Source organism: Panthera pardus, unplaced genomic scaffold, assembly GCF_024362965.1.
Source record: "Panthera pardus isolate Hobbes unplaced genomic scaffold, ASM2436296v1 HiC_scaffold_7, whole genome shotgun sequence".
Taxonomy (NCBI): Eukaryota; Metazoa; Chordata; class Mammalia; order Carnivora; family Felidae; genus Panthera; species Panthera pardus.
This window is the reverse complement of record NW_026527002.1, coordinates 48,945,058-48,972,659: the sequence shown is the minus strand read 5'-3', so window position 1 is coordinate 48,972,659 and position 27,602 is coordinate 48,945,058. Positions and strand designations below refer to the sequence as shown.

Here is a 27,602-nt window from a genome sequence, read left to right as displayed (position 1 = left end):
AGTATTCCAGGAGTTAATCCTGAGAACTCTTCTTTTTCCTAGAAATATACTCCGCCAGTAGTCTCTTTCAGTTGCGTGGTTTTAAATATTATACATATATTTCAGACAGGGAAACTAAAGGGACTCCATGAAAAACTGCTTTTTCCTGCTGCTTTTCCTGCTTCTATTTTTGCTAGGACCTACCCCCCCCCCCCCCCACCTTACACAGGCATTATAGAACAGATAATATATGTCCTCCTTGTAAAGGTCAAGGAGTTAATGATTTCTTTGGAGTCTTCCACAACAGATAACATCTAAGAAGTGACGGGGTGGGGTTGTCCTGAAGGTTTTCCAAGACCACTGACTCATCAAGACCCCTGGCTCCAGGGCATAAGTGACTTATGGAAAACACCTAAACTCTCTTTGTTCCTGGATTACTGAGAAGACAAGTGCACCAGACCACTGTCCTCAATAAAAACCCCAGGGGCCAAGCAAGACATGACTCAGTCTTCTTTCCTTTCCGAGTCTCTTAGACTCTGTCCATATCTATACTCTCTATCTGTAATAAACTCTACTTTCATTTCTTCTCAGCTGGCATTGGATTGCTATCCTACATGAAGCCAAGGACCCTCTTGGTGGTCCTGGGGGGGCCCCTCTCTGCATCCTTGGACCCAGCCAGGCTATACCATATTGATGACTTCCACATTTATGTACTAAACCAAACCATGCCAGTGAGTTCAAGATTAGCATAGCCAATATCTGACTCATAATTTCCACTTGAATCTCTAATAGCAAAGTCAAAATTAATATGGACAAAACTGAACCCCTGAACCTCCCCCACACCCCCGCAAAAACAAAATCTGTGTTTGTCACAATTTCCTCATGTTATTTAATAGCAAGTCCTTCCTTCCACTTCCTCAGACAAAAATCTTGGCGGTAATCCTTCACTCACAACTCTTTTACGTTCACGACCCACCTCTAAACCATCAGAAAATTCTGTTGGCTGTATTTTCAAAATATATCCAAAATCCAACTACCTCTCTTCAGCCCCACCGCTACCAATTTGGTACAACCACCGTCTCCCATTATGTATCAGATTAGCCTCCTCACTGTTCTCCCTTCATACTATCTTTGTTCCTCTCCATTCTATTTTCAATATAGCATCAAGAGAGGTACCTCCTCAAAAGGTAAGTTAGCCTAAGTCATTTGTTACTCACAACTTTCCAATGGTTTCTCATGTCACCTAGAGTGAAAACCAAAGTTTTTGCAATGACTTACAGAGCCCTGCATGATCTGGCCTCTGACCTCGGGAAATTTGTCTCTTTTTATTTAATTATTATTTTTTTTCAACTGTTATAGACTCTGCCATATAGAGTGGTACCTGGAACATAAACATTAGCTGAATAAATTGACTAATGAATTAAAATAGCAAATCTAGTCGTTTTCACACTTCTTTATGCAATGGAGCCTCCTTCCTAACAAACCCCCCAAATATAAAAGGTTAAGAACAAAATTTGGTTGAAACAAAGTAGAACATCCAGATGCTCGCCCATTTGGACATACCCTCATAGCCTCTTCAGTAGTTCTTGAAATATTAGCACAGATATCTGGTGTTTCATTGAGCACAGTTTTAAAAATATGGAATGAGTCTATTTTCCTCATTTTAAAGAGAAAATTGAAGCCCAGAAAATTCAATAACCTTCCTAAGATTACAGTGGGGTCACTAACAGAGCCCAGAAGAGCACCTGTATCTTCAATCCACTGTTCTTTCTGCCTCTCCATAAAAAAAAAAAAATGATAATTTGGGGAGCCTGGGTGGCTCAGTCGGTTAAGCGGCCGACTTCGGCTCAGGTCATGATCTCGCGGTCCGTGAGTTCGAGCCCCGCGTCGGGCTCTGTGCTGACAGCTCAGAGCCTGGAGCCTGTTTCAGATTCTGTGTCTCCCTCTCTCTCTGCCCCTCCCCTGTTCATGCTCTGTCTCTCTCTGTCTCAAAAATAAATAAACGTTAAAAAAAAAAAATTTAAAAAAAAAAGGATAATTAATAAACCTATCAACCATACCAGCTCCTCCACAGCTTATAAATTTCTTTCACTTTCCTGTTTTTTTCATTCCAAACATCATGTATTTAACTCTCTCAAACATATCCAAATGAATACAACTGAGATAGTACTTATCTATATCTTGGTAATAGAAAACATAATTTAAACCTTAACTTTCTAGTTTAAAATGTAAGTACAGTATTAACCATTTTAATGACAGTGTTTTAAAAAATTGATAAATTAATTGTTGGTTGTAGACATATAGGGAACTATCAGAACTTGAAGTACAGAATATTTAAACTGAGTGAGAACTATCATTTTGGCATTCTTCATAACAGAAAATGTCTGGGGAAAACGTATGTCAAATAGAAATTACTGGAAAGTTTTTACAAAGAATCAGGCTGACACGTAAAATGAATGATGATATTACTAAGTCAGGAAAACACATTTTAGAACAGTATTTTTAGTATGGCGTTATTTTTATTTTTGTTAAAATAGATAATATTAACCCATTTAGCCTTTTTAACAACCATGTGGAGTAACTGCTATTATTATAACATGTATTTACAGATGTGGCAAAAGAGGTACAAATAAGTTAAAACATACAAAACAAAACAAAACTGCTCAAGGAACTGGGATTTTAACCCAGGCCATCTGATACCAGAGTACAACTTTCCTAATTGAGTCACTCATGGTTTCAGAAGAGAGGTGGTATCGTTGACTTTATAAAAAAAACAATGTATATATAGAATAAGTCCACTGAAATGCAAAATATTACAATATGCAGCTTATAAAGACTCATTTCAAAAATTTCTCAACCTACAAATTTCTTAAAGAAAGTTAAAGGGTCTTTTGTCATTGTATATGCCCTCCTCCCCTCAGTGCTAAGCAGTGCCTGGCAAATGATAAGTACTCCATAAAAGTCGTTCCTACTGACACAATGCTTATGTTCCACTGTGTAGAATCACCACCTATCCCCATCCCATACTTGTTTTGGAAAATGCTATTTAACCTTCAAAACCCAATGCACATGGCACCTCCTCTACAAAGTCCTCCCTGAGAAGTCAAGGTAGAAGTCTCTCTACTTTCTCTGAATTACATCTATGTCCTATGTTTAGTTATTTTCATATCCATCATATTTTATTGCTCTTGTTTGCTTACATGCTTATCTCCCAAGGATCATGTTATGTTGATCTAATGCATAGCACTTAGCACAGCACCAGTGCAATGAGCACAAAGTAAATAAACAGAATTTGAAACTTGGGTTTGAGAGAGTGTTGATATCACAATGCTTGTTTAACTGAGGGTTAAGCAGAAATTAGTTTTCTTCTAGCAACACTGTATATTCTATATTAAACTAGCTTCTGGGTTTGTTTGTTTGTTTTTTAAGTAAGCTCTATACCCAACATGGGGCCTGAACTCACGACCCTGAGATCAAGAGTCACATGTTCAATCAAGTGAACCAGCCAGGCTCCCCTAAACTAGATTCTTCTATCTGAAACCTAATAGTTGTCTCTTTAATGACTTCCTACATTAGGATTAATTCTAATTTTCCTTTCTCTTCTGTAAATCTTTACATGGCATTTACAATGGGAATATTAATTATTTGATTTGGGTCTTTATTCTTATGAATATTTTCAAAATCATATTTATACAATTTTCAACAACTGGAAGCCATTACAAAACAGAATAAAATTCAATAACTTTATATAAAAAATATTAAGCATGGTTTCTTAAATATGTTTTCATAATAAGATAATACATTTTAATGTGCTGACAGGTATAATTCATAGAACTAAATAGTTTGTTATCCTTTTTTTTTTTTTCCTGGACAGGTTTAAAAGTGTTTCAGTAGCTAATGCAGTGAAGGCTATTACTAAGAAACAACATGTAAATTCAAACATAATATCCAGTGACATTACATACTTCCAATTAGCTACTTAACATAATTAAAACGATGTGAAGTAATGAAGGTGACGTGAAATATTTTTTTGTGGTAAATAGCTCTTTTTTTCACATAACTTATTGTGAAGTTAGGTAACATAAGTTGTGTGTCAGGTTAGCACGCATGTAAAGTGTGATCTCAAAATATCTTGCATCTTGAGGAAATTCATATTTAAATTTAAAACTTAAATATAATATTAATTTCAATATGAGGTCTACCAAAAGGAAATTTTCAGGCGCAAGAGAGAGGGCTAGGCATTAGGTTGTATAACATATTATCCTTTTTCTCTCTAGTTCTCAAGGTAGCCTAATACTAAACAGAAAGTCCCTATAGTAGCCCTTCTAATTTTCTAACATCAGAAGTGTTTCATTAATAGAACCTGTTCCTTAATATGTGGTTTATATAAAATAGACTTATCTTTCAAATGAGGATTGGATTAAAGTGATATGCAATTTATTAGCATACCTAAAAAATAATAAATATTGACGGAAGACACCACACAAAAATGTTAAGTCCATGAAATGGGAATAGGCAACAGAGAAGCAGAAGGAGAAAAGACTAGGAGAGCAGGAGGGAAAATAGGTGGCAGAGAGATAGAGAAAAAGAGAGCACAGAGTATGGTGAGGGGCATCTGAAAACTATAATTGCGGCACAAATTTCAGAAATAGGTAATTAAAGAATAAATTGTGAGGACAAGAATTTTTTCAGAACATAGCTAAGTATAATTAAGTTATAGAAACAATTCCAGGTGACCCCGAATAAATTAGGTGAAGACTATTTAGTCTGCGTTTAGCGTGTTTTTGTTCACTATTTCATTTGGATAATTCTATCAAAGTGATTGTCAACCTTTTCAATTATGGAATAGAAATTAGACAATGGTCAGAACATCTCATCTATGTTTGAGTATACTTGCCTAACCTATAGTTCAAAATGATCTTTGTCTTGTTTGAAAGATGTTATTAAACACTTTTTCACCACAGACAAATGTAATCCAATATGGTAGTTTCGTAATACCAGCATTACACGTGCATCCATTTGACTTCTTAATAAATAGGCAGAGAAGGGAAAATTTTCATTTGGCATGCCAAAAAAACATTTATTATTTTACATATTTGCAAGCTAATATTTGAATCTGGAATTTTAATTCATTTTTGTTTTTTACCTTTTGGAGATGGAAAGCTTTCTTTTGAAAACTTAATTTTGTGCTAATGGCCATTTCATAATATACTGAAATTCCTTTTTTAGATAGAGTGGCATTGCATGTGACAGAAAAAAAAAATCAGTGAGGAGACTACCTGATATACTTTGATATCAACATTTCAAAAAATGTTTGGGTAAGTAATCATTTAAGCAGCCTGTCTACAGTTTTCTCAAGGAATAAAATACTGTCCTATTAGGTTCCATATCAATGTTAGTCTTGGAATTTCCTGAAAAGATACCGTGTTCAATACTCATTACCAACTTGTAAAATATCCTGGGAAGTTATGTGATCTGTGTAAGCCATACATACTAAAAGAAGATAATAAATGAAGGACTAATTTAATTTTATGTGATTTAAATCAAGTATGAGGGAAGATGAGGCATAAAACATGAAAATTCAACACCTTAGAAATTTGATGGAGTTGTGAGAAAAATGTTATGGAGAAAAGAATGCTGTTATATAGGTTTTGTTTTTTTACATGTTTTAGGCATTAAGCATGACCTAGTCTGTACATAAGATGATATTTATAATATTTTTGATATGCACCCTGAGATTACACGGGTCAGGGGGATGATCACTAAAAATGGAATACAGTAAGAGAATTTAATCAACAGAGCTCCCTTTTTTCATGGTTATTGCACAGACATTATAGTCACACTAATGAAATCCTACATGAAATTTTCCCTACGAACTATTGCTCCAACAAATAAAACTTCTAATTTATCCTTATTTCTTTCCAGTTCTATACGCAAAAGTCATTTTAACATAACGGATATAACTTTCAATTGAGCTTCTAAAAAAGTTTACAATATATCCTGGACAATTTTCCTTGTTACCATGGTCTCCACAGGTGATCAAAACTTCAAATAGATATCAGTAGTGTGATTAATTAACTACCAGTTTTCTGGGACAAAAACAGGCCCTGTTTTGTAACATTTGTCTCTCTCTATGGCGCAAATCCTTCCACGTCAGCTAATTTTGAGCTGTCATCGAATGTGGAGTTGAGAAGACACGCATACATCTGGTTCTCACAAGCTGGTGCAAGCCAGCTGGATCACACTATTTTAGGACATCTGAATTGTTCCCACTTTCGCACTATTCTAATCCTTACAATGAATATCTCCGGCAGACAAATTGGTTATTTATCCAACAGTCATTTCCTATCCCCTTAAAATGGTGAACGCTAAGCCAACCTTGATAATTCTAAGTCTTTTGTCAGTGATTAGTTTGGAGCTGGCATGAGTAGCAATTATGGTGCACACACACATTCCCCCCACACACACACACACAAATTATATATATATATATATATATATATATATATATATATATATATATATATATGGAAAAGTCTACAGAGGAGACCTCTAGAAAAATTTCCCTCAGTTTCAGAAGGGTATATGAGTAAGTGATGCTTAAAATTGTTATATCCCTCTTGAAAAATAACGGGATAATTTTGAGAAGAAAATCTTATTGGATGCTGTTGTATACTATCCAGAATTGCACTCATTCCTCAAGCTGCCCCAGGTGTTGCATGCTCAGTGCTTAAGCTGAGTCCTTCACCCAAGAAATATATCCAGGCCAAAACCTGCCTTGCCCAAAGTCATGCTCCCTCCCCAGCGGGTAGCCATGTCCAGCCCTTCTGACCCCTTTGTCAATTAGGTCATGTCTGAAGATCTATCCAGCTTCAAAATGGGGGTTTAGCTGAAGCACCTGTCCACAATTTAACTTTTCCTTTCCAAGTCTTTCTGCCCTTATTCCCTCACAGTTGTTGTTACCAAGTCATCCAGTCATTACAGTAGTAACTGCAGCAGTCCCCAAGTGGACAGACTTGGTATTTGTAAAAACTAATGTCCCTGAGCCTGTGGGGTTAAGGACTATCAAATGGGAAAAGTTATGTGAAAGCCTCTGAAAATGCCCTCCCCAATCAGTAAGGAGTAAACTAAAAACCAAGGATTCAAACATGATGGCTCACATTATATCCTCCCTTTAATTTACCAGGGTGGCACCTAAAAAACAGATGCATCAACACATCCTGGAAATGTCAGTGGAGTACCGTAAACTCAACAAAGTCATGGCCCTGGTTGAGGTTGATATGCCAAGTGGTATTCTTTCTAGAGACAATTAGTATGGACTCAAGTATATGATATGAAGTCACTGAAGTAGCAAATGTGTTTTCCCATCCTTATCAAGAAAGACTTGAATCCTTCACATGTTCCTGGAATTGACAAGAATACATATTGACAGCCTTCCCCAGAGTTATACTAATTCTACTGTCTTCTATCATAATATAGCCCCCCAAAACTCAGGCCATAGGGACCCCCCACAGAACATCATATTGGTTCACTATGTCAGTGAGAAAGAAGTGGCAACTATATTGGAGAACTTGTTTAGACACATGTTCTCCAGAGGGTGGAAGAGAAGTCCTACAAAGATTCAGGAGCCCATAACATGAGAGAAATATTTAGGGACCCAATGGTCATGGGCATGGCAGATCACCCCTCCAAAGCAAAAGAAAAGTTCTTACAACTTGCACCGACCACCAATGAGAAAAAAAGCCCAATGGCTGGTAGACAGTCTGTGGATTCTGAAGACAACATATTTCACACTGGAGAATACTGGTTTGATTCATTCACCAAGAATTATAGAAGGTTGTTGGCTTTAAATGGAACCCAGAGCAAGAAGTAGCTCCAGATTAAGTTCAGGCTATAGGGCAAGCAGCCCTGACACTGGGCTATATGATGCAGTAGAAGGTGTTCTATGAGAAGCATCAATGGTGGGGAAAGATGATTATGAAATATATGGCAAGCCTCAATAGGGGAATCAGGATGTACACTCCTAGGTTTGTGGATCAAGACCATGCAGCCTGCAGAGGAGAATTACACTGAAAAATTGCCCCTGGTATGCTCCTGGCCCCGGTAGGGACAAAGATCTGATCAAGTGACCAAACGGCCAGAAGTGCCCAACATAAGCTAAGGTCTGTCAGGCTCAACAAATCAAAAGGTTGGACATGCCAAACAACAATCTGTTATAAGATAGAAACGATGTATCCATGTTTGAGCATAAGTAAGACCAGGGGATATAAATAAACTGCCTGTGCAGATACCCCAGACTTACATGCACACACACACACAAATCTGTGTATCACATTATTAAAGCCCTTATGGTAGCTAGACTCCAAGGATGGTGCCTTAGTGAACTATGTCTCAGAGTGTTCATGCCCTTTTGTAGACTTCTCCCGTTATATGTATTCTATCTTGTTTGTAACCAATAGAATATGTCAAGAACGATGCTGCATGACTTCAAAGCTACATCAAAATAAATAGTATTTTGTAAGTTTATCTCTGTCAGCCCTGGGCCACCATATAAAAAGTCCAACTAACTAGAAACTGCTGTGTTGAAGAGACCAGATGTACGCGTGTTGGTTCAGAATCCCAGCTGAGCAGTCTTCCAACCATGCCTGCCATGGTGCCGGATATGGAAGTGAAGGCATCTTGAACCAGAACAGCCCATCCTACCAATGAAACTCTAGCAATTAAACTCAGTAACACCACACGAAGAAGAAATACTACCCAACTGAATCCTGTCTGAATTCCGCACTCACAAAATCATGAGAGGGAGGAGTCCTGGCATGAAGTATTAACTAGTTCTCTTCATGAAAACCAAGTACAAATCTAGATGAAATTATTAAAAACAACCATTGCATGGCTGTGGAAATCAAAGACACAGAAAACATTGCGAAACACTGCTGGAAGTTCAGATAATAACAACAGAAGTCTATTACCTTCTTACCTGGGATTGTTCCCAAAACCCTCTTCTGGCATAGTGCATACAAAAGAAGGGGTTTATAGAAAGGATCAATAGCAGTGTGGGGCTGTCTGGCAGGGCCAGAAGCTCTGCTCCCATACCTTTTCTACTCTATTTGGGGTAGGAATGAAAACCTATGGCTCTGTCACCTAGAAGAGGCAAAGTCAATAGGAAACAAACAGAAAACGAGCAGTTTTACTAGTCTAAGACTGCAGTCCCATATAGGGTAAATGGCAAACCAACCAGAAATTTTACAGGGAGACACTGGAATCAATAGACCCACAGAGAAAATCTAGAAAAACTGTCCACAATTTCAGGCTGACTAGGAAATGATATAATGTTCAGGGAGATGTCCAAAGAGCCTGGTAGGAAGTAAAACCTAAGAGTGACCTGAGAACTGGCTGAACTTTGAAGGTGTCCCCACACTATACACAGATTGATTGGCCAAGGGTAGAAGCCTTACAAACTCAAAATACTTAAAAGCATGACTTCTACCCAAATCTTTGGCTAACAACTAGTCTATGCAGACACAGGAATGACCTGTAGGAAAGTGGACACACACAGACACACACACACACACACACACACACACACATACTTTAGTAAAACAAACTGAGCAGGGAGATCAGTAGATATACACCACAGTGGGGACAGATTTAAAATGAAAAAAGAAAAGAAAAGAAAGTCAAGACAATCCTCAGGAAAATGAATAAGAAATCAGGGTCATTACAATACATCATTTAAATGTCCAGTTTTCAACCAAAAATTATGAGGTATGCAAAGAAAGGAAAGTGTGACTCATAACCAGGAAAAAAGGACACAAAAAAACTAACTCTGCGTGAACACAGATGTTAGATTTAACGGCTATTAAAAAGGTTTTAAAGCAGCTATTAAAAATATGTTTAAAAAACCATGTCCAGGAATCACAGGGAAATATGATGACAATGACTCAATAAATAGAGACTCGCAATAGAGAAGTAAAACTGCAAAAGAAAAGAAATGCCAATTCTATCATTAAAAAATACAGGGGTGGCTGGGTGGTACAGTCAGTTAAACATCTGACTTTAATATTGGCTCAGGTCATGATCTCATGTGAGTGTGTGAGTTCAAGCCCTACATGGGGCTCTGCACTAACAGCACAGAATTCTGTGGTTAGAATTCTGTCTCATTCTCTCTGCCCCCCTTAAAATTAATAAACTTTAAAAAGAGAAAATTAAAAAAAATTAGAACCACATATTTTCTGTTTCCTTAGTAAAATTTGGAGAGTCACCCTCTGCTACCATCTCAAGAACAGGATAAGAGACACAAATTCCAGGTTAATTAAACCCTAGGTGTATATGTGTATATATATATACATATACATATACATATACATATATATATATATGTATGTGTATATATGTATGTGTGTGTGTGTGCATATATATACACACACACACACACACATACATATATACACATACATATATATATATATATATATATATACATATATATATATATATATATATAACGTAGACTGCACACCAAGCATGGACCCAACACAGGGCTTGAACTCACCACCCTGAGATCAAGACCTGAGCTGAGATCAAGAGTCAGACACTTAGCCATTTGAGCCACCCAGGCACCCCAAACCCTAGGTATCTTTAATTACAAAGCACAGGTTAGCAGTCCCATGGTAAATAAATTTTTTCTTTAAAAAATTCTCAACATGTGCAGGATGTGCTGAAATAAAGTAGCTTATAGAATCATCTCTAAGAATAAAATTTAGGGGCACCTGGGGGGCTCAGTAGGTTAAGCTTCCAACTTCAGCTCAGGTCATGATCTCATGGTTTGTGAGTTCTAGCCCTGCACTGGGCTCTGTGCTGACAGATCAGAGTCTGGAGCCTGCTATGGATTCTGTGTCTCCCTCTCTCTCTGCCCCTCCTCGGCTTGTGCTCTGTCTCTCTCTCTCAAAAATAAATTTTAAAAAATTTTAAAGAATAAAATTTAAAGCTCAGTCTGCTCTTTGACACTGCACATAAATACACATACACACACACACACACACACACACACACACACACACACTCTTCTGAATATGTGTACTGTTTTGTAAAATATAATCATTTTATATCTACATTTATAAGATATAAAATACATTTGGCTTGAAGAGACTGGAAAATATTTAATTCATATCTATTTACTTTTAACCCACAATTTTAACATCTTTTATTCTCTTTTAGCCACTTCTTTATTTTGACACCCTTCTTCTTACATATAGTCTAAATTGTTATTGTTTTAGTCATTGACTAAAGTTTGTGATTTTCATAGATCCTACTATTTTATTCCACAGTCCATTCCATGAATTATTTATAATTATTATTTCAAGATTTGTCCAAAAGTATCAGGAGCATCTTAGATTCCTATGAAATTAAACCTTTACCTTTATTTCATTAGGTCCTCTGTTAATAAAACTAACATCAATCTTACACAGCAGGAATCCATACTTGAACTTTATTATGTCAGGCTCACTTTAATCGCTTCTGAAAGAGTTCTTAACAAAGCTAAGCCCCATAAAAAGAGGCAGATAATCTGTTCCAGGGAGAATGGGGTTATATATGGCAATAATTTGAGCTATGTGTCTGCTTTGAAACATATCCCAAATATTTCCTGAAAAAGCTCTTCTCAGGGGTATATCCTAGAAAGGAAAACAGATCGCTTCTAGCATGAGCTAACAAAAACAAAATCCACACCCATGTATAATTTTCTTGGATGAGCCAGCTAGCATAAATGCAGTCAAATTTATAGCACAAGCTCTTACTTGTGTTCCATAAAAAAGCAATTCTAGGGTCATAAAAATATTTTCATATTTCATGTTTCATATTCTAGTACTATAGATTATTGACATTTAATATATCCTAGTTGAACCAAATAAAGAATGGATGAATGAATTTATTGAATACTGCTTGAAATATTGAATTAGTCTTAGACCCAACTTTTCTGCTATTTCGATGCTTTTTTAACTCAAACATAATTGGCTTGTGCAGCATTAAAGGTATTTTGTTCTATTATGTGTATCAGTCAATAATTTGTTTTTCACAAAGCTTTATATTTTTCTATCAACAAAACATATTTCATCATTAGTTTTTTTAAATTTTTTTAAATGTTGATTTATTTTTTGAGAGAAAGCTTTATTTATAAAGCTGATTTCTTTAGAGTTTGTTTTTCATACGTTAAGACTCATGCTTGTATCTGGAGATTTGCAGTCTATCTTCCCTTTTTCCTGTTCTGGGTCTGTTCTCCAATTTGCTCCACCTTTACATCTCCACTCACTCCTTCTCCAAAATAAGCCAAAGGATGTGCTACTTTCAAGAGTCTAATAATTGAATCAAACATTTTCCTAATTTATAACTTAAAAGATTGCCATATACATGTATGCTAACATTTACCAGCCCAGTCCCTCAAGATTTGACAAAGAAATAAGAGATCTGTAACAACCAAGTAAAATAGGTCAGGTTAGAACCTGAAAGACAGAGGAAATTCAAACTCTTCACAATGATCTCACTGCTCTCTAAAAAAATCGAACTGAATTTTGTGAGTTGGGCAACTGACTGACAACATGACTATGTAATTAAAGTGAAAAACACATTGCATTATAATACTAAGATTAAAATATATCAAATAAGAAAACGTATTGTGTTTACAATACATCAATTAGCCACTGAACATCATCTGTAGACCTTTCTCCAAGTCTAGAAGGAGATGGGGGTGGAGGGAAGGCAGGAAACACTAGCATCAAGTGAATCACAAAAGTATTCTATAAGGGAGTAAAGCTTTAAGACATTTTTGGCCATAATCCACAGTAAGGAATATATATTTTATATTGTGCGCCTGTAGAGAAAAACGATTTTACAGATCAATTACCCTTACTCGGTGCACTCCACTCTGATATTTTCTACTCTATCCTATTCCAATCCCTCCCCCCGCTCTGTCTCTCTCTCCCTCATTCCCTCCCTCCCTCTCTGTTTTGTTTTGTTTTGTTTTGTTTTGTTTTGTTTTGTTTTAAATGCTGGCCATGACTCTCTCATTTGATTCTAAAAGTGAGGAGAGAAGGAAAATAAGTGAAGAGGTTAAGAGTGGAAGGTGGAGGTGGCTTTGGGGGACTTTGCCCTACAAGGGATATGTACCAATACCTGGAGATATTTTAGATTATCATAACTGGGGGTGGGGATGATACTAGCACCTAGTGGGTAGAGGCCAAGGATGCTGCTAAGCTCCTTATGATGCCCCAGACCGTCCTGCAAAACAATTATCCAGCCCCGATTTCAATAGTACTGAAACTGAGAAATCTCCTCGAGACTAGACAAAACTGGAAAGTCAACAGCACTTTTTAAAGGTTATGAAAAATATGCTTTAAACATCGAGAGAGAGATCTCACAATTAGATTCAGAGGTACTATGACATCAGCAATCTAAGACTTCTCTCCTTCCATAATCCAAAGACAAAAAAAAAAAAAAAAAAGAAAAACATCAGTTTGCAATTTTCTAACCCAACACAAACTATGAGGAAGTAATCAATATAGCACTGTGAAAAGCAAACTATGTCCTAGTTAAGAGATAAGTGTTACAAAACATGGAAATCTTTCTTAAGTCCAAAGTACCTATAATACAGTGGGCTTATGTTGCTAGTTATTTTAGACTCTGAATTTCTTCAGGGTAGAAACTAGGTCTTATTCATCTCTGTATTTTCTACTAGGTCCAATTCAACATCTTGCAAATAATAGACACTAAAAAGCATTTGGCTGAAAAAGGAATAAGTAGGTGCCTAGTCTTTAGCAACACATTGGATTTACGTCTCAAAATTATATCTCAACAAACTAAAAAGTATATTCTTCTTAGCCTAAAAATACAAGGATAGTTCAACATGTGGCAGATCCTAGAAGGGGCAAAACCAACATAAATGACCACAATCCATGTAACCATGACGATACACTCATTCAAAACTCTTGAAAGTTGTCTCAAAAAAGTCTTGACTATTTTTGACCGTCATGGAACATTAGTAAGTAATCTAAAAATGTTTTTAATATCTATTTTTCGGCAAATTACCAAACAACGAACACACTATCACATTAGTAGATAAGGAAACAGAACTAGAGTAGTTAAATAGGGAGGAGAAGATCATGCAGTTAATGAATTTCACAGCCAGGATTTAAACTCCTCTGATTCTAAAACCCATGCTCTTCTCCATAAAGAGCTCTTCTCCATTTATTGTTTCACGAATAATGGCCCAATCACTCATAGACTGTAATTATCAGCAGCATTTAACAGAACTTCGTGAATGAAATGACATCTATTATAAGTTTGAGTGAAATTCTGTATATTTAGAATAATAAGATCTATCCAAAGAGACAAATGACAAATGAATAAGACAAGAGCCAAAGCCACCAAAACACCAATAAAGGTGAAGTTAGGGGGAAAAAGGAGGAGGAGGAGGAGGAGGAGGAGGAGAAGAAGGTGGCTAGCCAACAGGACAGCAGAGGGGAAAAAAAATTAAACTATAAGCTTCTTGTGAATTACAGAATTTTATTATTTAAAACTCAGGAAAGACCCTGCTGTTTTGTAGATGCTGTAATATGACATACAAGGGCCTGCAAAGAATCCTTCTGCAATAAGAATGCTGCCTGGTGCTGTGTATACAATGCTGGTTAATACTTTGTATTATGTGATCCAAATTTGCTTTCCACATTTTTGAAAGGTTGTGCACAAGAATGAAAAGAGACAGAAATGTAAAGACAATGAGAAAGATGTCTCAGTTGTTAAACACATTCTTTGGGGTCATTTAGTCTAGCGATAATAAAGCAAGGAAATAACTATCTTTTAAAAGTTGGTTGATCCTCATCAAAATGATGTGTCCACATATAAGCATATGGGGGGGAAACGCTGCTAATGAAACCTTTTTAATTATTAGGAAGAATTTTCAAGCATTAGTTAACTACCAATGATGGCTATGAATCACAATGTTAGATATCTTTATAAGTAGCGTATTCCAAAATCAGACTGATACTTTTTCCACAAGCAACCAAAAATGCCTCTCTCATGATGAAAAGTCATGATAAAGTTTAATCTCTGTCCCAGTCTCTCAACAGCTATAACTTCACCTCCCTGAATACTATTATTGGGGGTAATATCCAACAGGAAAGTGTTATTTTATTTAAATTTCTTCCTCCAAAGCTGAATTATGATTGTTTACTGGAAATACATGTTGGGAGAAACCATACCCTGTAAAGCAGATTATTAGGCAGATGAGAAGGAGAACCATGTCTAGGTGTCTACTAGGAGTTCAAGTAAGGGAGGATACAGATGTGAATGACATTTCGTTTCTTTCTGTATTTGATAAATGTTGTAGTTCTACTAAATAGCATAACATAAAATTTTCATTCAACTCATACAGCTTTTTATTTATGTGAGATTTTTATGTGTTTATTTCTTATATCTTTAAGTAGTAAAACTGAAGACATTACTTTAGCAAAGAATAATAGAAGTATGTAACAGAATCTAAACTGATCCACTAAAGATAACCAAGCTATCTTTTTCTTACCTCTTAATATTATGATATACTCAGACAAACATGGAAAACGACCAAACTAAAGACTACTGATTATACTTAAGGAAGTATTACAGCTTGTGGGAAATAAACTTTCTATATGCTCTATGATAAAATTAAGATCTATACTTTCTTCTTATAGATCTATTTTAATAAACACAATTTTCTTATTGTTTATAATTTCCATGCAACTTGTATGAAATGAGCGTCTAACTTTTTTTCCTCACTGTATTTACATTTTGTCCAAGCCCATTTGTTGAATAATTTACCCCTTCCCCTTTGGTTTGTGCTACTTTCTATGTTTTTATCACTTATTTGTTTTAATATGCCACTTTGGCATAAGGATTATTTTGAGCAGAAGGCAACTGAGAAGAAGCAGATACAAGAAAAGCTCCTTGCACTCCCCCTATTAGCCTAAAATAGGTATGATATAAATCTGTAAATGTGTCCCCTCTGCCCTCTCTATAAGGAAGGACAGAAGTTAATTATTCTACCAGGCAAAAGATGGCTCCAGAGAAGTCTGTGTAACAAACTTTACTAGGTAACCCTTATCTTCCATTAGTTCACTCATACGTTTATCTTCCTATGATTTGCTACCTAGAAACTCAAAGTCCCTTTCCTTAGTCTTTTCATTTCTCTAAAAATCTATTGTTCTTTTGTTAAGATACTATAGAAACCCAAGTTCTAACCACCCCCTTTAAGTTTCAAGTAGCTGGAAGCTCCCACAGGTATGCACAATCCACATAATAAACGTGTTTCTCTCTTAATCTGTCTTTTGTCGGTCTAATTTACCATCTCTAGTCCCCAGGGAGCCTACAATGCACAGAGGGAAAAAAAAAAAAAGAGTTAACATTTTTCTCCTGCACACCCTCCCTCCAGATTCACTTTTAAAAATAAAATACAGGAACCGATTGGGATTATGCCTAAAATATCATTAACCCCAAGACACTGTTTAGAAAAAACATGCATCTTTACAATATTTAGCCTTCCCAATTAGGAACATGAAATGAATACCTACTCACTCAATGACTATCTTCTTTTATGTTAGTAAGTTTTATAGCTTTCTTATTAGTTATTTTTTAAATTTCCTACTGGTTATTTTTAAAATCCCATTTTCTGCTTTTTGGGCAGAATGGGAACTGCTTTTCATTCATTGTCCCAACTAATTATTTTTGGTGCAGTACAAAATAATTCCATATTAATTCCATATCTAGCTGCCTTCTTGAATTTATTGATTCCTGTTGATTCTCATGAGGAAGTCGATTATTCATCAAAGGTTCCAGAAATCTGTGTGTGTGTCGTGCAAGAGGGTGGGTGGTATAAGGGATTCATGTTAGATACTCACCTATCTGGTATATTTTGGCATATACCAAAATAAGTTACAAAAAGACGAAAAAGTTAAAGTTTAAAAAAGTAAATAATAAAAACATGAGAAAATACACAGCTAAATATTTAACTGATTTGGGGATGAATAAAGAGTTTCTACAGATAAAAGAAATGGGAAAAAATTACCATAGATGCAAAAACAGCTATATTAAATTCAATATTTCCAAATGGCCACAGAAAACTAGTAGAGAAACATCAAAATTGGAAATACATTTCAAACAGATGACAGTTAAATGGGTAAAAATCCTAACCATATAAAAAGATCTTATAAATCAGTAAGAGAAAAACTAATTAATACCCAATAGGAACATGGGCAGGAGAAATAAAAGGAATGAACAGACAATTCATGGAAGATAATCAAACACCAACAAACATATAAAACATTCAACTGCACAACCAAATTCAAATTAAAATGACAGAGAGAGAGAGCATTTTGTACCCTATGCAACTGCAAAGATTTGGTATCTTGAGACAAAACTTAAGCGCATCTGACAGGAGTATGGAGCATTATAACCTTTCTGGAAAGCAAGTTGGTATTCTGAACCAAAAGTTTGTAAGAATCAAAGCATGAGTATGTATTTGTGAAATTCTCAGGTACTAGACAAAAGTTCTTATATAAAGATAACCATTATAATATTATTTGTGCTAGCAATTGGAAGCAACTGCAATGCCTCCCAATAAAGGAATAGTTAGTTTGTGGTACACATCTATATAATAGACGATTAGTGCAGCCATTTAAAACATATTTATGAAGAACATCTAATGGCTTTGGAAAAAGCTAATGATATGATATCAGTTGAAAAAATCAGAACAAAATTATATATATAAACATGTAAAATATACATGCATAGGAAAAAGGGAAGAAATACAACAAAATGTTAATGGTTATATTTGGGGGAAAAGATTATGGATAGTTTGTATTTCATTCATTACACTTCGAGGAATTTTTCAGTTATTCTAGAGTAAATACATATTGTTTCTTGCCAAAAGAAACACATACAAAATGCTAATTTACAACTATAGGTAATAGGTATTTTTTTAATACAGCATCAAGTGATGCAAGAAAATTTTCAGAAACAAAGCAAAATAGGTTTAAAAAAAAATCAATAGACTTTTCTTCCACAAGAATAACAGAAGATATCCACTTTTTAAAACTTTTATGTGAATTTTTTCTTCACATAGCCAGCACCATTAAGAAACTTCCAAAGGTAGTAATATCTAACTATTAAATGTCAATCACCAACACAGCCTAAAAAGAAACCCTCATGGAATCAACTACAGCTAAAGTGTGATTGGAATCCAGTGCTTACCTTTCTCACTTACACTCTCACTTTCAATCTCCACATCATCACAACTGGTGTATTCAGGCGTGGAAGCTAATTCCTCCTCTGAACTGCTCAATGAAACCTGGCGCATTTTACCTCCTTTCTTTGATTTATGAGGCTTTGGTGGTGGAGGTCTCACGGACTCCGACTGGTCGGAACTGAGAGAATCGTTCCTTAACATTGTTTCCATCTTTTCCCGTTTTGTTTTCCTCACAGCAGAGCTAGGATCTAAGTGGTGCTGTTTCCGTAGTGAGTCAGTACGTCTCATGTCTGGTCTATCAATGGGTATCGGACTCCTCCGCGGGGTGGGAGGACTATGGTTTGTGGTCCTTTGTGGATAAGAACTTGGTCCCTGAGCCTCTCGAGTTCTTTCCATTGAGTAAGATCGCTGATTTTCCATGGCAGCTCTACGTTCAGATATAGATCTCTGCCTTGATGGTCTTTCCATCCTCAGCATAGAAATCCTAGAATCTTCCAGTTCAGCATTTGCCAAAGAGACATCACTATGCCTTCTCTCATGCCTCGCTCGGGACACTTCAGCATGAATACGCATTTGTTCTTCATAGGGCTGTGGCTTTACTGGATACCGGGCCAAATTCGGATCGCTTCGATAGCGCGCCTGGTACTCCTCCTCTCTCCTTTGCCTTTCATATTCATCTCTGCTCTCCACATCCTCATCATCTACGATATATTCTTTGGAATGCCTATGACTTCTCCTGTTGGAGTCCCTGTAATTTATATGGTCAGACTCTTCGTAAAACTGAGGTTCACGCTGAGACCTCCTATCAGCATAATCCGATGGAGATCTAGGCATGGCGTTATCTGAAGTAGCATATTGTGAATATTCTTCTCTTTCTTCTCTTTGGTCGTATCTTCTATTCTGATCTCTGGATACTGAGGGACTTCGTGTCCTAAGTAACCAAAGACAAAGACTGATGAGAAGAGCAACGTCTAAACAATTCAACGTTTTGCTGATTCACTGGCAGGTTGACGAATTATATTCAGATAGTTCTTCTACTTTAAAAAAAAATCTTTTTACAGTCATGCCATAATAAAAGTTTTACTAATATTCATTTTATTCAGTTCAAATAGGAAATGTTAAAGGTACTTTTGATATGGTTCTTCAATGCCTGCACACTACCTATGGAATATACTTAAAACGCCCTGAAATAAGACAGCACCATACTCTGCTTCTGCAAAATGGACTTTACTGTGATTTCTTTGCTTTGCTCAATACACTTCAACCATCTCCCAACTGCTATTCAGAGGCTCTGAAAAATTCCACCTGACATTCTCTCTATTCTTGACACCTCGATATGAAGTCACTTGGAAATATAATGAAGCCAAACTGATTTGGCTCAAGAGCTGAATACTTTCTGGCTAAAACTAAACGCTGGCTCTTAAAAATCGTTTTTCATTCATCAGCTACTTATATCACTCCTAGTACTGGTTCAGCTCAATCTTTATCTTAGCATTATATCTCCAACTTTTCTTTACTGTTCTAACTTGAGATACACAATTAAAAAACATACTGAAAATAATGACTTATTCATCACAGAAACAAAAAAAAATCTTTGTAGAAGTCAGAGAACTGCTATTTTTATTCCATCTTCACTGAGATTAAGGCCAGCTCAATGACACCTCTCTTTGTCATCCCATCTGACCCCTCATACTTCCTCAGAGCCTCAGAAGAACAGACTGTATATTAAGTTCTCAACCTGCCCCTCTAACACTAGTACAACATAGTGGACCCTGTAATCATACAGAATACTCTTTGTCAACAAGATATTCACACTGTCCTCTTCCCTGGTACAAACCCAGCTAAATGTCAACCACTAGCCACGAAAAGCAGCGGGGAGATGACAGAAGTTGAGAATTACTATTACAGAGACTTTTGCCAGGACATATGAACGGGAGACGACAAAAAAGCAGGGTCAGTTGAAGTTAAAGATGACCAACACTGGATAGCTCAGTTGTGAATTTCTTATGTGTGTGTGTGTGTGTGTATCGTATATACATATGTATTTTTTGGCCTAAAAGCAAGAGCAGAGAAATGATCCAGGTGGAATAACCCAACCCAGGAACAGCCTCCTGCTCCTCTACAGTTTCTGTGTCGTCGAATCTCTTTCCCCTGTATCTGAAATGCAACCTGCCAATGTACCGATTAAGATTGGTTAGTAAAAACAGGAGTCACTCTAGGTTTTCCAGGCTTTAATACAGTGAGGGCTTTAATACAGAATCAAAAGCCACACAACGGAACCAGCAAAGGAGTGAAGGCCAGAGAGGTTAATGCTGCTGTTCTTAGCCTGAAGAACAAAAGACAAGGGTTCTCAAAATGTTCATTAGAAAGCTGCTGTTAATCTCAAGAGTCTTTGGGGAGTTTGCCACCAATTATTTCAGCTGCCTACGGCATGAGGGTGGTCAATTAACAGGAGCTTGCCAGGAGCCACGGAGACTTTCGCATCTGCCCGTGTGCCTGCCAGCAACCGCTGCTGGACAATAACGGCTTCTGTAACTCTTCCACCTTTCAATGTCACACAAAGGTATAGCCAGGGTAAACTCTCCCCAGAACCACAAAGGACAAAGTATTACAGAAAATGAAGGAACTGGTCTGTTTTCCTAAATGTTTTATGATTAGGCAAGTGGACGTGATTTTTTTTCACATTGATATGTAAATGTACACTTACATATAAAACATTTAGGACTTGAATCTTTTTGGTTTTGCTACATAAAACCGTAGACTCCTATGGTTTAAAATCTACAATCAGGGGTGCCTGGGTGGCTCAGTCAGTTGAGCGGCCGACTTCGGCTCAGGTCACGATCTCACTGCTCCATGAGTTTGAGCCCCTCGTCCGGCTCTGTGCTGACATCTCAGAGCCTGGAGCCTAATTTGGATTCTGTGTCTCCTCTCTCTGTCCCTCCCCTGCTCGCCCTCTCTGTCTCAAATATAAACATTAAAAAAAATACATTAAAAAAATAAAATACATAATCAAAACAGAGCACTCAAAATAGAGCATAAACCTACCTAATATCCTATATATGTGTGCCCATTATACATAATTCCTTTTACTTTTTTGTCATTTTTTTTATACATATAACGAAAGAAAAAAAATAATTTAGCATGGTCGCAATGTGTCATAAAAAGAATAGAATTAAGGGATCTGAGTTTCTTGGTTCTGTTTTTGTTATTAACCAGTTATTTGAACCTACATGGCCATTTAACCTTTGAAAGTCTATATTTTAGACTATACACATTAATTCATATATTATTTTAACAAATATGTATTAGGTAAGAACTAAATGCCACATACTATAATAGAGATTAGGAATAAAGAAATGATAAGAGAGGATCCTTGATTTTGAGAAGGCGCATGATTCTAAAACTCTTCCATTTCTTAGGGACTATGATCTTATAATACTGACACCATAACTTCATCAAGTTAATATGCCTAAATGAAAGCTTTAGGGATAGCAAAAAAATAATGATACTTCTGTCAAAATGTCAAAATTAACTGTGCCAATTTTCAACATATTCACATCTCTTTAACTGGCTACTTATATCTACTTACTATATTAAAAAAAACTCACTGAAATAAAAGAGAATTTCTCTAGAGAACTCTAAAGAATAAGCAATTAAATCAGTTCCTCTAAACTGACCATCTAACCTCCATTAGATGCATACTTTATGTCAGAAATTCAAATACATTTTGGGGTGTTATTTTTTTCCAACCTCAGTCAATAAATATATTTGTCTCTAAAAAGACAGATTATTCATAAACCAAATACAATATCAAGAAATTATATTTTCAAGAGTAAGATGCTAATGTTTCTCAGATTTATATGATACATAAGAAAACGATCTTTTTAACTTCATTTATTTTTGAAACTTTTTTATTTGAGTATCGTTGACACACAATGTTACGTAAGTTTTAGGCATACAACGTGGTGATTCAACTTCTCTATTTGTTATGCTGTGCTCACCACAAGCGTGGCTATCATCTGTTATTACCATACAACGCTATTACAATATCATTGACTACATTCCCTACGCTGTGCTTTTTATCCCTGTGACTTTTTCATTCTGTAGCTAGAAGCGCGTACCTCCCATGCCCTCTCGCCCACTTTGACCATCCCCTCATTGTTTAAATAAATTCTAATTTCCCTAAAATCCAGTGTGGGTTGAAAAGGAAATTTTATAGCTAGCTATAAGTATATAAATTTTGAAAGCAGTATTACCTCATTACCATAGACCAGTAAGATCAGATCATCACTTAGAGCTCACTTTTGTGCCTTTGTATTTCCCCAGCACACATTCTATTCCCCATTCTATTTACAGTTACCTAATTAGTGTTCTGCATTGTCCACTGGACTTTAAATTTTGAACCAGGAAGGACTGTGTCTATCATACCTTTGTAGTTCCCCTATTAATTCATTCGCTGAACAAATACTTATTTAGGGCTTAATATGTGCCAGCTATGATTCTTGTTGCTGGAACTACATTAGAGAAGAGACACATAAAGTCCCTGCCCTAAATAAGCTTTCTTTCTAGTAGGCAAGACAAACAATCAGCAAATAAATTAGGCACTAAACAAATAAAGGCAATTCCATACAGTGGTAAATACTATGAAAGAAAATTGAAACAGGGCAAATTTATGAAATGTATCTGAAGGAAGCTACTTTTGGTAAGAAATGTCTTCCTGAAAAGGTACATTTGAACCAAGACCTCAGTAATGTAGGTACATTGAGTGTAGCCCATTTATATAAAATATACAACTTCACTGGAAATGTTTTGGGTGTTCTCATTCAGTTACTATCACTTTGGTTTTTGTTGTTGTTGTTTACTGAAAACTGTGTTATAAAATATAAAATCTACCAAATTCTTGATTGTTTGATATAAATCACGGATTTTCCAGGTAGTTCATCTCTAGAATCCATCTAAAATCAGCCCATCAAGCCTCCTCCTGTACCCCTCCTTTTCAAAAGATTTCATGCTCTCAAACTGAGAAAATTCCAATTCCACATTATACTTGATCCCAGTTGGGAGTCAAAAGAAAAATGACCAGATGAAATCAGAATGAAGGGGTATTGGCTTTATAATATTATAAAAAACACTTACATGCCTTAAGATTGTTAATACAAATTAAGCTCTAAAATGTGGGACCTAAGGCCATACAAGAAAGTAAAATCAATCAATCAATCAATCAGAAAATGGTAACAGAGAAATGGAATATTTTGAAGGCAATTCAACCTAACAGTGGCCTTCCTCCTCCTTACTATACTTCTTCCCTAAGTAATCTTACCCATTTCTATCCAGGAATGTATATTATACTCTAAAGCAAGAAGGTTCATGAGGAACAGCAACTGGGTCTATGGACGCTGGCACATAATAGATGCTCAATAAATATCTGTTGAATTAAAGAACTGGTTAATTCTCCCTTAGATGATCTCTACTTTTCATGATATGCTCTTTCCTTCTATACCCAAACCCACCAATTTGCTAAAATAGTCTAGTTATTCTCTTTCCCCTACTGCTGTCTTGGCAGAGATAACACTATCAGGGAAAGGAAGGAACTGCTTTTCTTAGTAGTGCATGTTGTATGTTACTTTGGCTTTTGTTGTTGAGCTTCAAAATCCAACAATTGTTTATAAAATGATTTCTTTGGCAAATGTACTCTGAGTGTCAATCGCTTTACAATTAAACATTTAAAACAAAACCTCTTTGTAAATTAGGGGATGCAAGTAATACATTTAGCATCACACTTGGTGTTATGGGACAGAGGGAGGGCGAAGAAAAGAAAACATGTCATTCCCTGAGGAATGAACATAAATTTTTGAAAGTAAGTAGAGTACAAATAAAGTGACTATAGTGAGCCTTTACAATAGAAAAAATATATTCTATTTTATTGGTAAATAATATTTATCATAGAATTCAGTTCCAAAAGAAAGCCTATTATTAATTAGCACTTAGAAAGTCATCTAAGTGCTTTTTAAAATCATACCTTAGAAAAATTGAATTCAACATTAAATCCAGCCATCACATTGTTCTAGAGATTATGAAATTTGCCTGAAGCATCTGAATCATCCTGTAGATGCTGATTTGTACTGGATTTAAGTAAAAATAGAACAGTGCTCATGATTTCTGAAATTGGGATAACTATTGTCACTGTTACTTAACATGAAATTAAGTTTTTAAAAATGCATTCTAAGGTATAGTATCTTATAGTATATTAAAGCTATGCTGGGAGCGAGGCAAGTTTTATTCTACGACTACTCTTGTCAAACAATGAAGAATCTGCTATCATTTAGTCCAAAATATTAAAATATTCTGTCAAATAATTTTACCAACTAGATCATGAATTACTTCATTTATACTCTCCTTTAAATTAAAACTGCTGTGTTTTCTTAGACACCATATATTTTTTTCAGGAACTGAAGAAAACCTATGAAAATTCAAGTACTATATCACTAATCTCCATCTTCCCTACTGCCCTTTATAAGCAAGTCTTAGCATTTATTCTTATCAGGTGGAAAACATCTAATAGGTAAAAGAATATAATGATAAATTATACAAATCTCTAAACAATCATAAAGGATTTAACGCTATTTCACGCACAAATTATAATTCAGAAGAATGGAACAATTCATCCAAGATGTTATATGTCACTTAATCCTTCCAAGACGCTGAGATATTAAGAGGCAGGATCCAAAATTATGCCTTTCTTTAGAATAAAATGTATTTGTGACATCATATGGTGCCTTACTTTTTACCTCTATGCTTCAATCAATCCCTATTTCTGATATAACAATATCAGTATATATATATTTGTATTCACTTTATATGTGCCTCATATCTGTTCATCTTACCTCTTTATTGAAATCTAGGTTATTACAATTATTTTCTCTCTCACCATATTATAGGGTAGCATTTCTGTTCATTGCTTGTAATTATTTTGTCATATGGACTATTCAATCTATTTCTAAGTATTCTAGCTATATATTCACTATATCCTCTATAATAAATGTTACTCTGATTACAGCAAGAAACTACCAAATAGTCTCTTTAAAGCTCTGTGTCTAAAACTCAGATTGACTGATAGAAAAACTCCAAATAAAGATTCTTTCCCAATTAAAGTCATTTTCAACAATTTCCCAAAGGCAGTCTCAACTTATATACTGTGTAACAATTCATCATGTTTCTACCATATGTACAACTTTAACCATGCTATGTAGTTTGTGTTATTATACAACCTATGATACCAACTACATATACTACAAAAAAAATCATTCAGGCTCTGAAAATATAATCTGGTATAAAATATTTGAAAACATTTATGAAGACAGTGAAAGCTTACATGGAAACTTAAGCTTTAATATTTATATGTTTTTAATTCTTAAGACCTATACAATTTTTAAGAATCATGATATTGAAAGTAAAGAATCTGAAGACTGTTAATTTCTTCAAATTCAAATTTTATGCTATTCAATTAAGTACTACCTATAAGAAAGTCTCTTACTCATAACCTTTATTAGTAGAGATCATTAAACTACTGTCATTTATAAGTAAAAGAAGAGAAATGATATTTGAAGAATGAATAACCTGAAAAAAAAACCCTCTATCTTTATAAAAGCTTTATAAAGCATGGTTATTGCTAAATAAATTTAAATGGTTTATTTTAATTCTACACAATTCTAACCATATAGTTTAAACATAACATTGTAATCAAATTTGGAAATTTGAAACCATTAAGACACATTAAATCAAGGAATTAACAGAAATACAAGATCCTGTAAAATATGAAATATATAGATTCTATTCCTAGAATTTCTACAAAAAACTTTTAACAAATCAAACAATTCATATTCATCAAAACACACACACAAAAAAGACCAAACTTTTTTTTAACACATCGCAGCATTTAACACATTTTTATAGTTTTACCTTGTGTTCAACCAATGCACATCTGTCCAGCACGAAGCATCACTGTTGACAAAAATACATCAACACTGTGCCAGGCAGTGTTTTCATTTAATCCTTCTCTAGCTCTAGCAAAATCATAGGATCCATCCTTAATCAGATGATTTGAAAATCTCTACGTGCTTACAATCATTTTTTTTTTCCAAAACTGAATTACTAAAAATTTACACACAAAACAGCACTCATTCATGGATGGAGTCATAGAATCCTGTAGTGATGAGCCTGTTAAGAAAAAGGTTACTCTGTAATGCTGTTACTATGTGGCTGTATATAGCTCCAGGTCAAGTAAGAATGTACCCTGTAAGGAGGATTACGGTACTTAGCTGATTAGTGCCTCACAATACTGAATACCAAATGCATCCTACATGCATGGCATTTGTGGGGACTAGACTTAAAATGGACAGATTGAGAAATCTGTAAACCACGTACTCCTACATGAATTACAGTATTTCTAAAATAAGAGATATCATTGTGTTTGTTATTGATGTCCCCCCTGTGCTGCTGTCACTTATAAGATGTATGGTGACAATAAAAGTCATTGGTGGTTTAACAAGCCTATTTGATAATTTCTTTTTGATTATTCAATAAGTTTCTTAATCTTCAGTAAAAAGAGAATGCTTCCCCAGAGGTATAATGGGAAAGGGAATAGCACTCAGTGAGTTTAATAAAAAATAATGGGTTCCATGAACTAAGAAGTTCATCAGACACTGAATTTAAGTCAAGTTTTGCTCCCTTTATCACTTACTCTCTCAATGACTCTATTCGGTCACTCAAAAAAAAAAAAAAAAAAAAAAGTATAGACAATAACACCACAGATTCCTTTCTACCAGAAACTAATCATCAAGATGTTAATAACTTCTGAGAGTTATATGTAAGTGATTCCACATAAACTTATATAAAACTGAGGAAAGGCCAGTGTTTGAAGAGTGGGGAAAGATGCAAAACTACTGTGCTGTTTTTTGGTCTCCTGAATTTCAAGTTTAAATGAGAGTCTAGGAATATGTGGTAGCACCATTCAAACTATTTGTGCGGTATTCATCTACACGATTCTCTCCTAGATTTAAGTCTAAATCTTGGAGAGGTTGTAGAGGGGTGGCAGGGACAGATAAAGTAATTTTTACTCACTGAGATTCCTAATAAAGATTTCTAGATTATTCAAACAAATGCGATAAAAATTCATGATCACTCATTTTCATAGGAATGCGAACCAATAACAAAAGTCACCCATTTAGACCCCATACCTCATATTAAAGTGAAAAAAAAAAAAAGATTCCGCAGAATACTGTGATTCTTCCAAGCTGATAAGTCCCGAAGATTTCACAGTATTACAGTTGATATTATGATAGCAAAGCTTCCTCCT

General features: G+C 35.4%; 1 protein-coding gene across 49 annotated transcripts in view; it reads right to left on the bottom strand.

The window, feature by feature from the left end:
- The window catches only part of RIMS2 (regulating synaptic membrane exocytosis 2), a 601,231-nt gene that overhangs the window by 307,253 nt on the left and 266,376 nt on the right, over window positions 1-27,602 (bottom strand). For all 49 annotated transcript variants that reach the window (XM_053896431.1, XM_053896433.1, XM_053896465.1 and 46 more), the window contains one exon: window positions 18,253-19,178. In XM_053896431.1, coding sequence (XP_053752406.1) covers window positions 18,253-19,178 — 926 coding nt within the window. The remainder of the gene's footprint in view (window positions 1-18,252; window positions 19,179-27,602) is intronic.